Raw genomic sequence first — 12,500 nt, forward strand, 5'->3', positions numbered from 1 at the left:
TTTCACGGCATTTTCCCCCCTGAAATAATTCCATATTACAAAAATCAAAAATAGCTTGTGTGACAACTAGATTTATCTAAATGTGCTGATTTCTGAAACATGCTTTGCGCAGCAAAGAGAGCGGGCGTTATCTGATTCTGCATAAGGTTTCACTGATTGGCGTGCACTCTCTAGTCTAGAATCTTGGGTGTAAATGAAAACAGTTTCTCTCGTTGATCGCACCCTCTTTCAACGTCTTTGTTTAATGCGACTGCATCACCGTCCCTCACATGATCAGCAGCTCGCAGATTTCCCTTTCTCTCCAGTTAGAACTGCTCATGATAAATTAAGAAATGTTACACATCCTATAACGTGCCACAGAATACTCTCTGCTGGCTTCCGTTCTCCCAGAGACTCGTTGGTTCAACACCAGTGTGGACCTCTCTATCTGGTGGCCCCAGCCTGTTATACCGGCCCCTGTGTGCCCCTCCCCCCCACCCCACCATCCCCCACTGAGGCCTGTATGAAGCAGAGAAGTGGAGGGGAGGAGAGGGTACCATACCCTGAGGAAGGCGGCTTTGACTTTGCCACAGTCCTTCCCGGTCTCCTCGTCCACGATGGAGTAGAGGATGTCCTTGGAGGGGACGCGGGCGTACGCCACGCGCTTGTTGTTGCTCATCATCCAGATGAAGATGTCTGGGATACTGTGCTGAGGCTGAGGGGGAAAACATCAGGAGGTTGATCGGGGGGTTGCTAACTTGCTAACAAACTTGCTGGATGGTCTGATGAGCATCCAGCAAGTTTGGGCAGATTAGTTTGAAAAACGGTGACAAAAAAAACTTAATTTTAAAGTTCTGCGGAGATGTGTATCACAGTTTTATTTATGTGTAAAACAGGATGGTTGTTTATCTTAATAGTTATTAGGCAGATGCTTTTATCCAAAGCAATTAATAACTACAGATAGAATCATATAGCCTTTTGTTCAAAGTCAGTGTTTGCCAATACTGCAAATTAGAGGAATGTGCTACATACACTTCCGAACAAGTCTGACCAATGCTAGCGCCAGCGAGAGGGCTAAACATAAACACTGAGGAGAATGGTTGTAGCAGGCAACACTGAAAGCCGGTGTACCTCGTCAGCCAGGAAGCGAAGCCTCTGCAGGAAGTTCTGAACCAGCTTGAGCTTCTCTTTGATGGTGTTCCTCTTCACCTGCGTGCGCAGCTGCTTGGCCTGCTGGCCCATACTGTCCTGCAGGGGCGTCAGTGTGTCACTGGCCATGGTATGCATAGGATGTACAATTCATTGGGTTGGATATACACATATTAAGAAAATGAACATCAAAAAATATAACCAGTTTCTCTTTGTAAATGCTATTGATGATTATAAATTTGAATTTGAATTTGCTAGTACATAGTTATGGGATATTTATTTTGTATTTGCATTATTATAATGTCTATATTGTAAATAAGTATAGTTAATGTAAATGATATATACATAAATCCATGAATGACAATCTATCTCTCTCCCACACACATATTAACTCTCCCTCAACCTGTCAGACCCATTTCCTTGGTGTCCCTCTATTAGCTCAGAAGCCAGCCTACCATCTCTCTCATGCAGGATTTGAGCCGCTCTCTGTCCAGCCTAGTTCTGCCAGCTTGGTTCATATCCTTGTTAGCCAGCGCCATGAAACGACTGGAAGAACAATGAGAAAATCACATTTAATATCTCTTGGCTCATATGAGCCGGGAGATAGACACTACAGAGCTCACTACGTTTGTGGGCAAAGAAAAACAGGCAAGAACTACAAATGAACACCAAACTACTTTGTTCGACTTAATCATCGGCTTGGATAAAAACATACCACATCCAGCAGATGATTATATTATATATTATAGTTGTTATACATCTATATAAGTATTCAACTGGGGTGCAATAATAAATAAAGAATGTATATTCAACAATTATTTGCCAAAGGCGAAGTGAATAGTGGGGAAAAGCCCCACTATTCCCCACTATTCACGGAGTCTGAGGTGAATAATAGTTTTAGTATATACTACACGTGAATACTCCAAAAATAACCAAGCATTTACCATTAAAGAAGCCTTAAGAAGATTATAGAAGAACGTACTTGCAGCCTGCGCCCAGTTCCTCCAGCACTCCTCTGAGTCTGCGCTCGGGGAAGGCCGTCTCCGTCTTGATGATCTCCTGGACGTCGTTCAAACCCTCCTCCTGGGGAACACAACATCGGCTTAAGCTCTCAAACCTTTACATCAGAGGTTTTATTGATCCTGGGGGAAATCAGTGTCATTACAATCGATCTGCTCAGGTTGATAGAAGAAAGAGAATAGAATACATTTAATGTTGCAATATTACCTTGCATGTTGTCACCTCCATCAGTGAGTGAATGTGTGCATGAATGGCAGGATGTTTGGCAATGATTGTGAAGCGCTTTGAGTGGCCAGTGGTTAAAAAAGCGCTGTAGAATTGCAAACCATTTACCATTTAAGAGGCCATGAGTGTATCATGTGAAAAAAGGACAAAATTCAATACATCCCAATGCATGAACTTCAGTTCCATTCTTTACCAAGAACCCTCTGGAAGGGGAAGAGGCTCAGACTGACCAGCTTGTCGGCCATCTTGTCCATGATGTTTGAGTTGTACAGCCGCCGCCGCTGGTCCTGCCACCAGCTCTTGATGTAGATGCAGGGCTTCTTCTCAAAGTAGGGCAGGTGGAAGTAGTTCCTGCCGTTTATAACCATCAGATCGGTTAAGAAAGCACACACAAAGCTATGCACACGATGGACATTAATTAATAGATAGTAAAGCTGAGCAGCCCTTGTCTACAGTACTACTTTTGATAAATGTAAAAAAATTATAATTGCTTCCATTTTTCAGACTTCATACTTATTTTCTAAATATTGTTAAAACAACTATTTCTTTCACATATAATTGTCATAGAGACCCTGTTTTTAATGGGTAAATTCCTACCAGAAAGTACCCTAAGCAATAGCAATCTAAATTGCTCCCATGCAACCTTTGACCTCTGGTCCCCCCCCCCCCCACCTGTCTGTGATGAAGGGCTTCAGGGGGGGGGTGGAGGAGACGGACAGCAGCTCCCCCTCCTCTTCAGCCTCGTCCTCGCTGGAGTTCTGGATCAGGTCCGACTCCTCTTCCTCACTCTCCCCGTCTTTCTTCCTCTTCTTGGCTGACGACGGCTTGCTCACCCCGTCTATCTGGTTACCGTAGTTACCTGCGGGAGTAGGTTGTGTTAAAATCAGATGAGATCTACTTTATCGATCCCAGGGGGGAAATTACGGTATCACAGAAACGATATCAGAAAAAATCCAATGATATTAGATAGAGCTGTACTTTGAAATTACACGACATGTGATGTATCTTATCTGCAGATCAATAAATGAGCAGTGCTCTGACTTACCTATTGTGACCTCAAAGCTGATGGATTTGTCCCCAATTTTACGATCAATCATGGTGGCCTCCAGGAATGAGCCAAACAGGAAGAATTCTTCTATTTTCCCTGTGGCGCTCTGAACAGGAGAATACAGGGGAATTTAAAATAAGTGCTGAATCAGGTTCTACAACGTACCCTGGATGGATGGGTGGATTTTGTTTTTGACATTATTCAATCAAATACTGTCACTGTGTCACAACTCTGACTCAGCATTTCATTACGTGATTCAATTGAGGAATAACAGATGTTTTGTTGATTCTTAAATGCAAGAATCGTATTTTATTTTATGTTTATTCTGCAGCACCATGTCAAAGATAATAAACTGAGCCCGGCCTCCACCTAACTGCTTCCTCCGCCTGCGTTTCAGCGCTCATTAACCGTGGTAAGTGTAGTGTGAATTTACTCTTCATGTCTTCCTCCTCTCCCCCTCAAGGCATAATTTACACAGAAACTGGGCTGGGAATCGGTAAAGTGGCGTGAATGCAAACATCCGGCCCCTGGCAGTTTGGTAAGAGGACATAGAAATATTGTGTTTTGAGCTCTTGGCCAGCAGTAGCACTATGGATCATGTGACGTTCCCACGGAGCCATTACAGCATATCAACGTAAAGGGTGGCAGGGAGTGTTAATGCAGGGCTGACTCGCTCAATATCAGGGGTCAAGGGAGACAAGAGCGGGAGGACCTTTCTTGGATCCCCAGTAGTCCTGATGCTTCTGCGTTTTCCGTTCTGCCACTTTGCCCCATGATCGCGAACGTCGAAGAGATTGTGAGTGGAGATGTTTGACCAAGGGAGGTCTTATACATAATCCGTGTGTAAGTGTGTAATTGTTTCAGTTGGAATCGGAACGGCAAACAGTAAAAACGAAAATATATTTGGACTGGGAGTTCTGGGAAGGAGGTGGGGATGTGTTATCCCCATGGTCACGATCCATGGCAACTTTGTGACACTTTTTTTTTAGCTAGTACCATTGTTGTGTATGAGCATTATATTAAGCAATTTTGTTTATAAAATCATTGACTTTGAACTGCCCCTTAAAGGCACCCAGTGCAACTTTCGAGGCTTAAAAATAAACATTCAATTTCTAGTCTTTTTTACACGTAGTAAGTTTCAATAACTCCATACCATTACATACCGACATTTAAGCAGCAAAGATGAGACGTCGTTGTGTGGTGAGAACTGATACAAAATCGATAACAACAACAATGCCGCCATTTTCTTTATTTTTTGTAACCTACAATAAATAAAGCAGGCTTCCAGTCAATGGAAAAATGGCTTCTCCCCACCGGCGATTGTTGTTGTTTACAACAATCTATCAGTTCTCACCACGCAACGACGTCTCATCTTTGCTCCTTGAATGTCGATATGTAATGGTATGGAGTTATTGAAACTTACTACGTGTAAAAAAGACTAGAAATTGAATGTTTATTTTTCATTGAATGTTTACATAAAGTTGCACTGGGTGCCTTTAAAGGGTTCAATCATATAACACATGACAATGCAGGGCTGCCCACTCACCTCCGAGATGTTGGAGACAGACTCCACCTGTACCTCCGTGGAGCTGACGATCTCCGTGGAGGTGGTGTCCAGGATCTCCACGGCAACCGACACCAGGAGGCGGGCTCTGAAGGACACTCCCTCCCCCAGGCCCTCGTTGAGGTCCTGGTGCTCGTCCATCAGGGTGTACTGCCGGGTGGAGCCGTACATGTTGACCCAGGCCGGGCCCATGGTCGGAAGGAAGCCTACAGACGACGCAGGAGGCAACATGGAGCATTAGAGCATTATTCAGGAGCAACATAAGGTTTTTGGTTAATGATAAACCATTTTGAAACATATCCGATATATGTATAGCATCATTACGGCACTTCGTTTGAGTGAATTTACGTTTACATTTAGGGCAATTAGCAAACGCTTTAATCCAAAGCCTTATATTAAGCAAATTTGTCAGAAGAAGGTGAAACAACAATATATCGCTATCAGTACAGAAAGGATGATCATAGAACCAAGTGCAAAGGACTTACAATCGCTAGGTTAACCCATTCCCCATATACAACAAAGAAAGCTAGGATAAGATGCTACACAAATAAGTACTACAACTAAGTACGACATACAATAAGGGCGTACATTAAGTGCCAGGACGTACAACACACAGATAGTAGGAGGGGTGGCTATGCAGAGTCTAGGGGATCTCTGAACAAGTGAGTCTTGGGTCTTTTGCGGAAGCAATGATGTAGGCATTGATTTTGCGTCCTATGGGATATTGGCCTTAACGATGCAAGTGATCGTGTTGGACTCATCATGGCTCAAGTACTTATTAATGAAAAAGGTAATTGACGATTCAGCGCCGCTGATTACGATATTGACTAGGCTAATTAAGACTAGCTAGTAAATGAACCTGAAAGCTAATCTTTGCCGATAAGCTGTACCCTTTTCATTGGTTGTTCATGTATTTCTATTTACTACCTTTGTCCCCCTCGTTACATATCTTGCGAAGGTCAATGAAGTGGGTCCCTATGGCAACATCGTTGACCTTATCCGAGTCTCGTATCTGGACCTTCATGCGTTTGCAAAGTGGCGGGAACATCTCGGTGAAGATGATCTGCTCATTCCAGATGGGCTCGTAGCTGCTCTTCTGGACTGTGGTCTTTCCCTGGAAATTGGAAAACAGCATGGCTTGACTCTTTCTGGTGGAATTGTGTATTTGGTCTGTTTGCTCTGAGAATACCACTTCTGTTCATTACTTGGTGAACATTGAACTACAATAAACCGCATATCGTTTCTTCCATCTTATTCAAGAAATAAGAAAATGCATGACATCAATCCTAGCACTACAATTGTAGCCTGTCTAGAATGTACACCTCTTTATTTCACACAAGACCGCACATTTCTTTTTACAAATGAAGCACAAACCCAATTCAAATATAAAAAGAGGATGGACTGTGACGGCCCACACCTTCTGGCCAGCAAACTGCACTTGGACATAGGGGTCCACCAGGTCTCTGCTCTCCCCGATGAAGGCCTTCTTGACGTTGGCCATGATGTTGGTGTTCATCTTTGGGAGGCCCTCGGCCCGGTAGATCTTCACGTAGAACCTGGCCCACTGTCTCTCCACTGGGACCCCCTCTGGTAGCAGCAGGTTCCTGGGGAACACATCCACATATAGAGGGGGGGGATGTAGCTAAAGCCCAACATCAACTCACCTGGGTTAACCCAGCGGGATTAAATATCCCATATCATGCTTTTTTAGGGTTAATAACTTCATTTGGGGATACTACTAGAATAGGGTTACATGCCTGTAATTAAATAATATCCCTTATAATATCCCCTGTGGGCTAGGCTGTAACTGTAATGCCATGCATATTAATGTACCCCTCTATGTCGTCTTCATCGGTCTCATTGGCCTTATGCGGGGTCTTTATGGTATCCCCCTTCCCAACCACGGCGATGTCACACTTAATGTATCCTTTGCACCCGGCTGTGATGTCGTCCGGGTCCGACATCATGGCCCACTTGTGGTAGAACTGGTGCTCTGGGGCAGGAGATGAGGTATGATCAGGGTAAACTTCAGGCCAAGGAGTCATGGTTCATTATATTGGCTAGAGAGTCAATTCGGTAAAGGGGACATTTCTTTACTCCGTTTAGATTTCGGTTCATGTCTTGGGATGCACAAAATCCAAAACATTGAAATGTAATCAAAGTGTTTATTATATCCCATAAAGAGGCTGAGCGGTAGGCCATTACCAACATGAGTTTTACTTCTGCACCGTGGTGTGTGTATAGCATTGTGTAACACACTTGATCTGCGCGCTACAGGTAATTCATTCACCAGGCTGTGAGTAAACGGTGCCAACATCCAGTTTGAAGGTTCCCACCAGCGTTCCGCTCCGCAGAAGGTTCTTTGAGTGGATAACCTTGTCAGAAAAAAGCAGAGAGCAGCGTTATGTGCATGATATAAATCCTTTGCTCTCTCGTTTTAATGGAAACTGCTTCAAAAATACGAACTACTGAAAGTCTGCGGTACTATGATTTTAGAACCGACTGATGCTAAGGTACTAGTGATGAGGGAGCACTGAAGGGTTATGAAGATATTCAAACGCATTTTCAGAGTAGTTATACAAGGGCAGGTTACGTAGCTGCACTTTGTTTGGCGCTCGGAGAACACGCTTACTCACCGAGAGTTTGATAATCTTGTCGAACATGACGTCCGGCGGGACGTGGAAGTCGAAGACAAAGTACTGCGAAAGAAGAGAAAAAAGGAATCTTTAAACCTCACCCGACCATTGATTGGGTTCTTATCTGTTACTTAGAACTCCGTTAAGAACAGGAGCTGCTCTTGTGAGGCAGTTAATCCACGCCGGCTCTCTCACACTTTTTTAATGGGGCCTTGCAGGAAAGGATAATGTAATGCATGAGATTATAAATGCAAGAAGAAAGCTTAAGAGCAGAGACACTTGCTGTGGAATGGAAATCAGGGGGAGGAGAAGAAAGATAATTGCCTTTTTTGATGTGACATGACTATCCTGTGAATCATGTTATGAACAAGAGCTTCTTAATTTCCTCACCCTATTTCACCTGTATCAGTTAATGGCCAGTTATATTCTATTTTCTGAAAAATAGGCTTAGGGATGGCCATGGTTTGAACTGATGCTGCCTATGTTAAGGGTCCAACATGTTCCACAAAGCTAAACCGTTTGAGAGCCATTGTCTCTGAGGAAGAAGCTCAGAGGCTTGAAGCACATGAAGGAGGGGAAGGTTATGACCAGAAACCGGACAAGGGTTAGGTTCTGTTGTCTTTGCTTAACATCCAGGGTGGCTTCACTGTGTCTGTTCACAGTGTCCTGTCCACACAGTGAGAATCGATTCCAGATGGTGGCCATTACCCTTCCCAGCGTGGTGCAGACATACATCAGGCCTGTTCAGAGAGAAGCTTTGTGCAAAGGCGTCCCACTGAGTTTAAAGAGCAGGCAGCCTGCATACACCCATCATCCACCCAGCTGGACGACACCACTACGCAAGACATATTTCGGTCTTTTAAATACTCACATACTCCCACTAAAAAGGAGCAGTATTGCTGAAGAACTCCCTGGTTTTAGAGGAACTCGCTCACCTCATTGTAGTAGGGGCAGTTGGTGGATTCCTTCATGGAGGTGTACTTCTTGTCGTCCCCGATCTCCACACAGACCACCGGGTCCATGTTGAGTCCCACCAGCTGCCGCGCCTCGATCACCGTGATGCTGATCTGGACAAGAGGACGTTTACAATGGTTAGGACCCAGTATAGCAGTGGTTTGAAACCAGTGTGCCGGCTTGCTTTAGGCAAGGCTAGGTGTGGGATTAAATACATTTTCCTGACATTGGTTACAGTTACGGCACGGAGCGAGTAAACAAAGACATTGTAGGTCAAGTTCAAAGTTCAAGTTCAAAAGCTTTATTTGTCCAACATGTTGCCATATCAGAAAATTTTCTTTGATTGAAGGCAATTTTTGTGTGTATGTGGTGCTTGTGTAAGTGGTATGTTGAGTGTGTGTATTGCCTTGGGTATGAAGGATTTTGTATAGTGAGATTTTTTGGCCATAGGCACTCTGTATCATCTGCATGATGGAAGCAGCTCCAAACAGCCATGGGGGAGGGGTGGAGGGATCCAGGAGGATGGAATTGGCCTTCGTTTCCACTGCCTGAGTGAAGTCTGACAGCTGTTTTTGTGGTATGCTGGTTATCTTGCTTGCCTGCTTAATTATCCTAGCCAGTTTTCCCTTGCATCTGCTTGTTAGGAAGCTGTACCAAGATGTAATGTTAAAGTGACAGATGACAGATTCGATCAGTGTCTGATAAACTGTTAATAAAATGTCCTTTCTGACATCAAACCCTTTCAGCTTCCTCAGGAGACACATGCGTTGTTGGGCTTTTTAGTATACTCTGTCTGCATGCTGGGTGAACGACAGGCGGTCGTTTTCCATCTTGACCACTCACGAGTGACGCCCAATTAGTGAGCAGAGGTAAATTATCTTGAAGAAATTAGCCTAACCTAAATCTATCAAATGACAGTGTGTAGGCAGTTATGCCCCCTGCCTCCATTTAGGCGGAGGATTCTAGTCTGTTACTGTCTGTTGTGTGTGTAATTATTACAAGGGAATAAAAAATGTCCTTGTTTTAATGTGACATTGATCATTGTCATTCATTTTCATCTTTTCATTCCTCCTTGGGATCGGGGTTAGCCCCTAAGACGTTGGGAGGGGAGGCAGTGGAGGAAAGCAGACGGATCGTATCCCAGGAGACTGAACCAACAAGCAGTCGGGCTGCGTTCCTCAGGCACACATGAGATTGATCCCCTCGTTGAAGAAGAAAGAAAACATTTACGCTTCTCTCACATTCAAGAACTATTAATACAAACTAGCACTATGGCAATAATTATTTCTGACAGATTTGCAGCCCTGGCGCCTCTTAAAGAATTCCCTGGGTCAAGATGAATGCATTTTGTGAACGTTGAACAAACAGAAAAGAAGACATGCTAGTTTCGGTCCAACAGGTTTGGGTAGCAACAATGTTTCCCAATGGCTTAATTATCCTTTCCAACAAAGAACACAGAGGGGAAGAGGAATAAGGGAAGACATTTTTCTTTGAACATGAGTCTTAATGGTTATATGGGCTACCCACTGACATGGATAGCCAAGCAAACCCTTGTTGCAGTGTGTTGTGGCTCCACTAATGAGTCCACTATTTCTCCCCATACAGTGTTTAGATCCGAGCCACAGGCGATCCATCATCTCTATATTTCCTCTGGTGCTCCCATCTCTATATTTATCTCACAAGCTTAGCAAACAAAAAGGTTTGGTCTGAGACAACCTCATGTATGTAACTATATAACTATATCAACTAAACAATGTATTGTCAATTATTGTTATTGATATTCACATTGTCAGGATCAGACTTTGTCTATTTGTTCAGTGTTCGTTCTCCCCATCTACCAGACGTGCTTTGACCTGTCCAATCCCTTCCTTCCCCTCCCCTGTTGTCCGTGTTAATCTTTCCCCCTGCACCTCATTCCCCCATCAGCGTCTCCCACTACATACGTGTTCCCTTCTTTTGTTCCCTTGTCAGTTTGTTGGTTTTGTCCTGTCCCTTGTGGTTTCCTGATTGCAGTGTTTATTTCTATCTATCTATCTATCTATCTATCTATCTATCTATCTATCTATCTATCTATCTATCTATCTATCTATCTATCTATCTATCTATCTATCTATCTATCTATCTATCTATCTATCTATCTATCTCTCTCTCTCTCTCTCTCTCTCTCTCTCTCTCTCTCTCTCTCTCTCTCTCTCTCTCTCTCTCTCTCTCTCTCTCTCTCTCTCTCTCTCTCTCTATCTATCTATTTACCACTTTATTCCTGCTGCCAGCACCCCAGCGTGACACATGATGTACAGTTGAATAATCTTTTCAACCCATTATTTTGTATTGGGACCGGCCATTAATGATTTCAGCATTCTCCTTTTTCAACGTATTCCTTTGAACTTATCACTTATTCGTTCACTTATTCTAAGCAAAAAAGGTTGAGCCCGCTGAGAGAGAGGCATGGCAATCCACACGAATCACAAATAGGTTCACATTTGAGGACCATGCTGGAAATAAGTATTTTACTTTTGCATGTCATCCTTTGGATTGCTGTTTTAGCATCATCAAATCAAATCAAAAATCGATATGCATATGCACACCGAACACACACACACACACACACAGATACAGACACACACACACACACAAACACACACACACACCTGATAATCCACCGGTCGACCAGCGCTCGGTTCCATCTTGATGTCTGGCTTTGACCTATGGGAATGAAACACAAAGCATTCCACCAATGGACATCGCAGTCCCACCCCCAATTTGAGCGTGTCATGCGTGCCAGTGTGCGTGCAGTGCGTACGGACCTCTTGTTGGACACGTTGGTGGTGACGGCGGTCACCGAGGCCAGGGAGATGGTGTCGGGGTCCAGGGGGCCGGCCAGACGGATGGCCCTCCTATCCAGATCCTCCATGTCCAGGACGGCCGGCTCATCTAGATCACAACCCATGACTGAGCCTTAGACACTCCCATAGGACACCTTTGTCATATCATATCATCTAGATCACACCCCATGAGCCTCAGACACTCCCATAGGACACCTTCATCACATCATATCATCTAGGTCAGTGGTTCTCAAACTTTTTATACCACAGAAAATATTTCTCTCCCCAAGTACCACCATTATGACAGATGTTATAAAATATAACAACATACAGTAGCATAGGCCTGCGGCCCTATTCAGCTACGCACATCTCATGCAGGAGGCACATTTATTCTTAATGGAGACATAGTATGGCGTTTTCACAACCAGTGATGGGCAGTAACGCTTTAGAGGTAAGGCGTTACTGTGATCCAATTACTTTTTTCAAATAACGAGTAAAGTAAGGGATGACAATTGCAAAAATAGTAATTTGATTACATTTACTTTCCTGCAAGCAGCCTGCGTTACTAAACCGTGATTTATTTTTGCCATAGACAGTAAAAGAATTTGGGAAGTAAACAACAGACACGTGTGTGCAAGACATGGAGTGCGGGAGAGAGAGCGAACATGGAGCATTTAATTCATGGAAGTTCAGACATTACTTTGAGTTTGACTCGGTAAAAGATGTAAAAAACATTAACGTCCACTGTACACTCTGCGTGGGAAGAAAGATTTTGTCTACAGCGAAAAATTCCACCTCAAATCTGAGCAAGCACCTAGCAAGCCGGCACAAGAATGTGAAACTCACTGAGACACCCCGAAATCCCGACATGACCGCTGCAGCAACAGAGGGACCCTCTCCTGCTAAACAGGTGAAAATAGACTTAAGAGCATCAGCGACAGGACTTAGTGCCGCTGAACTGAAGAAGCTTGACGCTGGCTATATTGTCGAGGACATGTTGCCCATTTCCACTGTAGACTCTGATTCATTCCGACGCATCGTAGAAAAAACAAAAAACAAAAGCGGTGTCAAGCTGCCGCAGAGAAAGTCATTTGCAGGATACC

General features: G+C 43.9%; 1 protein-coding gene across 13 annotated transcripts in view; it reads right to left on the reverse strand.

Moving 5' to 3' along the window:
• Window positions 1-12,500, reverse strand: part of otofa (otoferlin a) — an 88,416-nt gene that overhangs the window by 20,211 nt on the left and 55,705 nt on the right. For all 13 annotated transcript variants that reach the window (XM_060041371.1, XM_060041366.1, XM_060041368.1 and 10 more), the window contains exons 7-22: window positions 11,380-11,506; window positions 11,224-11,278; window positions 8,557-8,688; window positions 7,622-7,684; window positions 7,276-7,360; window positions 6,819-6,978; window positions 6,403-6,589; window positions 5,913-6,099; window positions 4,968-5,191; window positions 3,419-3,527; window positions 3,046-3,232; window positions 2,604-2,724; window positions 2,111-2,211; window positions 1,584-1,674; window positions 1,111-1,227; window positions 542-694 (exon numbers count right to left, since the gene is read on the reverse strand). In XM_060041371.1, the coding sequence (XP_059897354.1) occupies window positions 542-694; window positions 1,111-1,227; window positions 1,584-1,674; window positions 2,111-2,211; window positions 2,604-2,724; window positions 3,046-3,232; window positions 3,419-3,527; window positions 4,968-5,191; window positions 5,913-6,099; window positions 6,403-6,589; window positions 6,819-6,978; window positions 7,276-7,360; window positions 7,622-7,684; window positions 8,557-8,688; window positions 11,224-11,278; window positions 11,380-11,506 (2,099 nt within the window). The remainder of the gene's footprint in view (window positions 1-541; window positions 695-1,110; window positions 1,228-1,583; window positions 1,675-2,110; window positions 2,212-2,603; window positions 2,725-3,045; window positions 3,233-3,418; window positions 3,528-4,967; window positions 5,192-5,912; window positions 6,100-6,402; window positions 6,590-6,818; window positions 6,979-7,275; window positions 7,361-7,621; window positions 7,685-8,556; window positions 8,689-11,223; window positions 11,279-11,379; window positions 11,507-12,500) is intronic.

This window comes from Gadus macrocephalus, chromosome 21 (assembly GCF_031168955.1).
Source record: "Gadus macrocephalus chromosome 21, ASM3116895v1".
Taxonomy (NCBI): domain Eukaryota; kingdom Metazoa; phylum Chordata; class Actinopteri; order Gadiformes; family Gadidae; genus Gadus; species Gadus macrocephalus.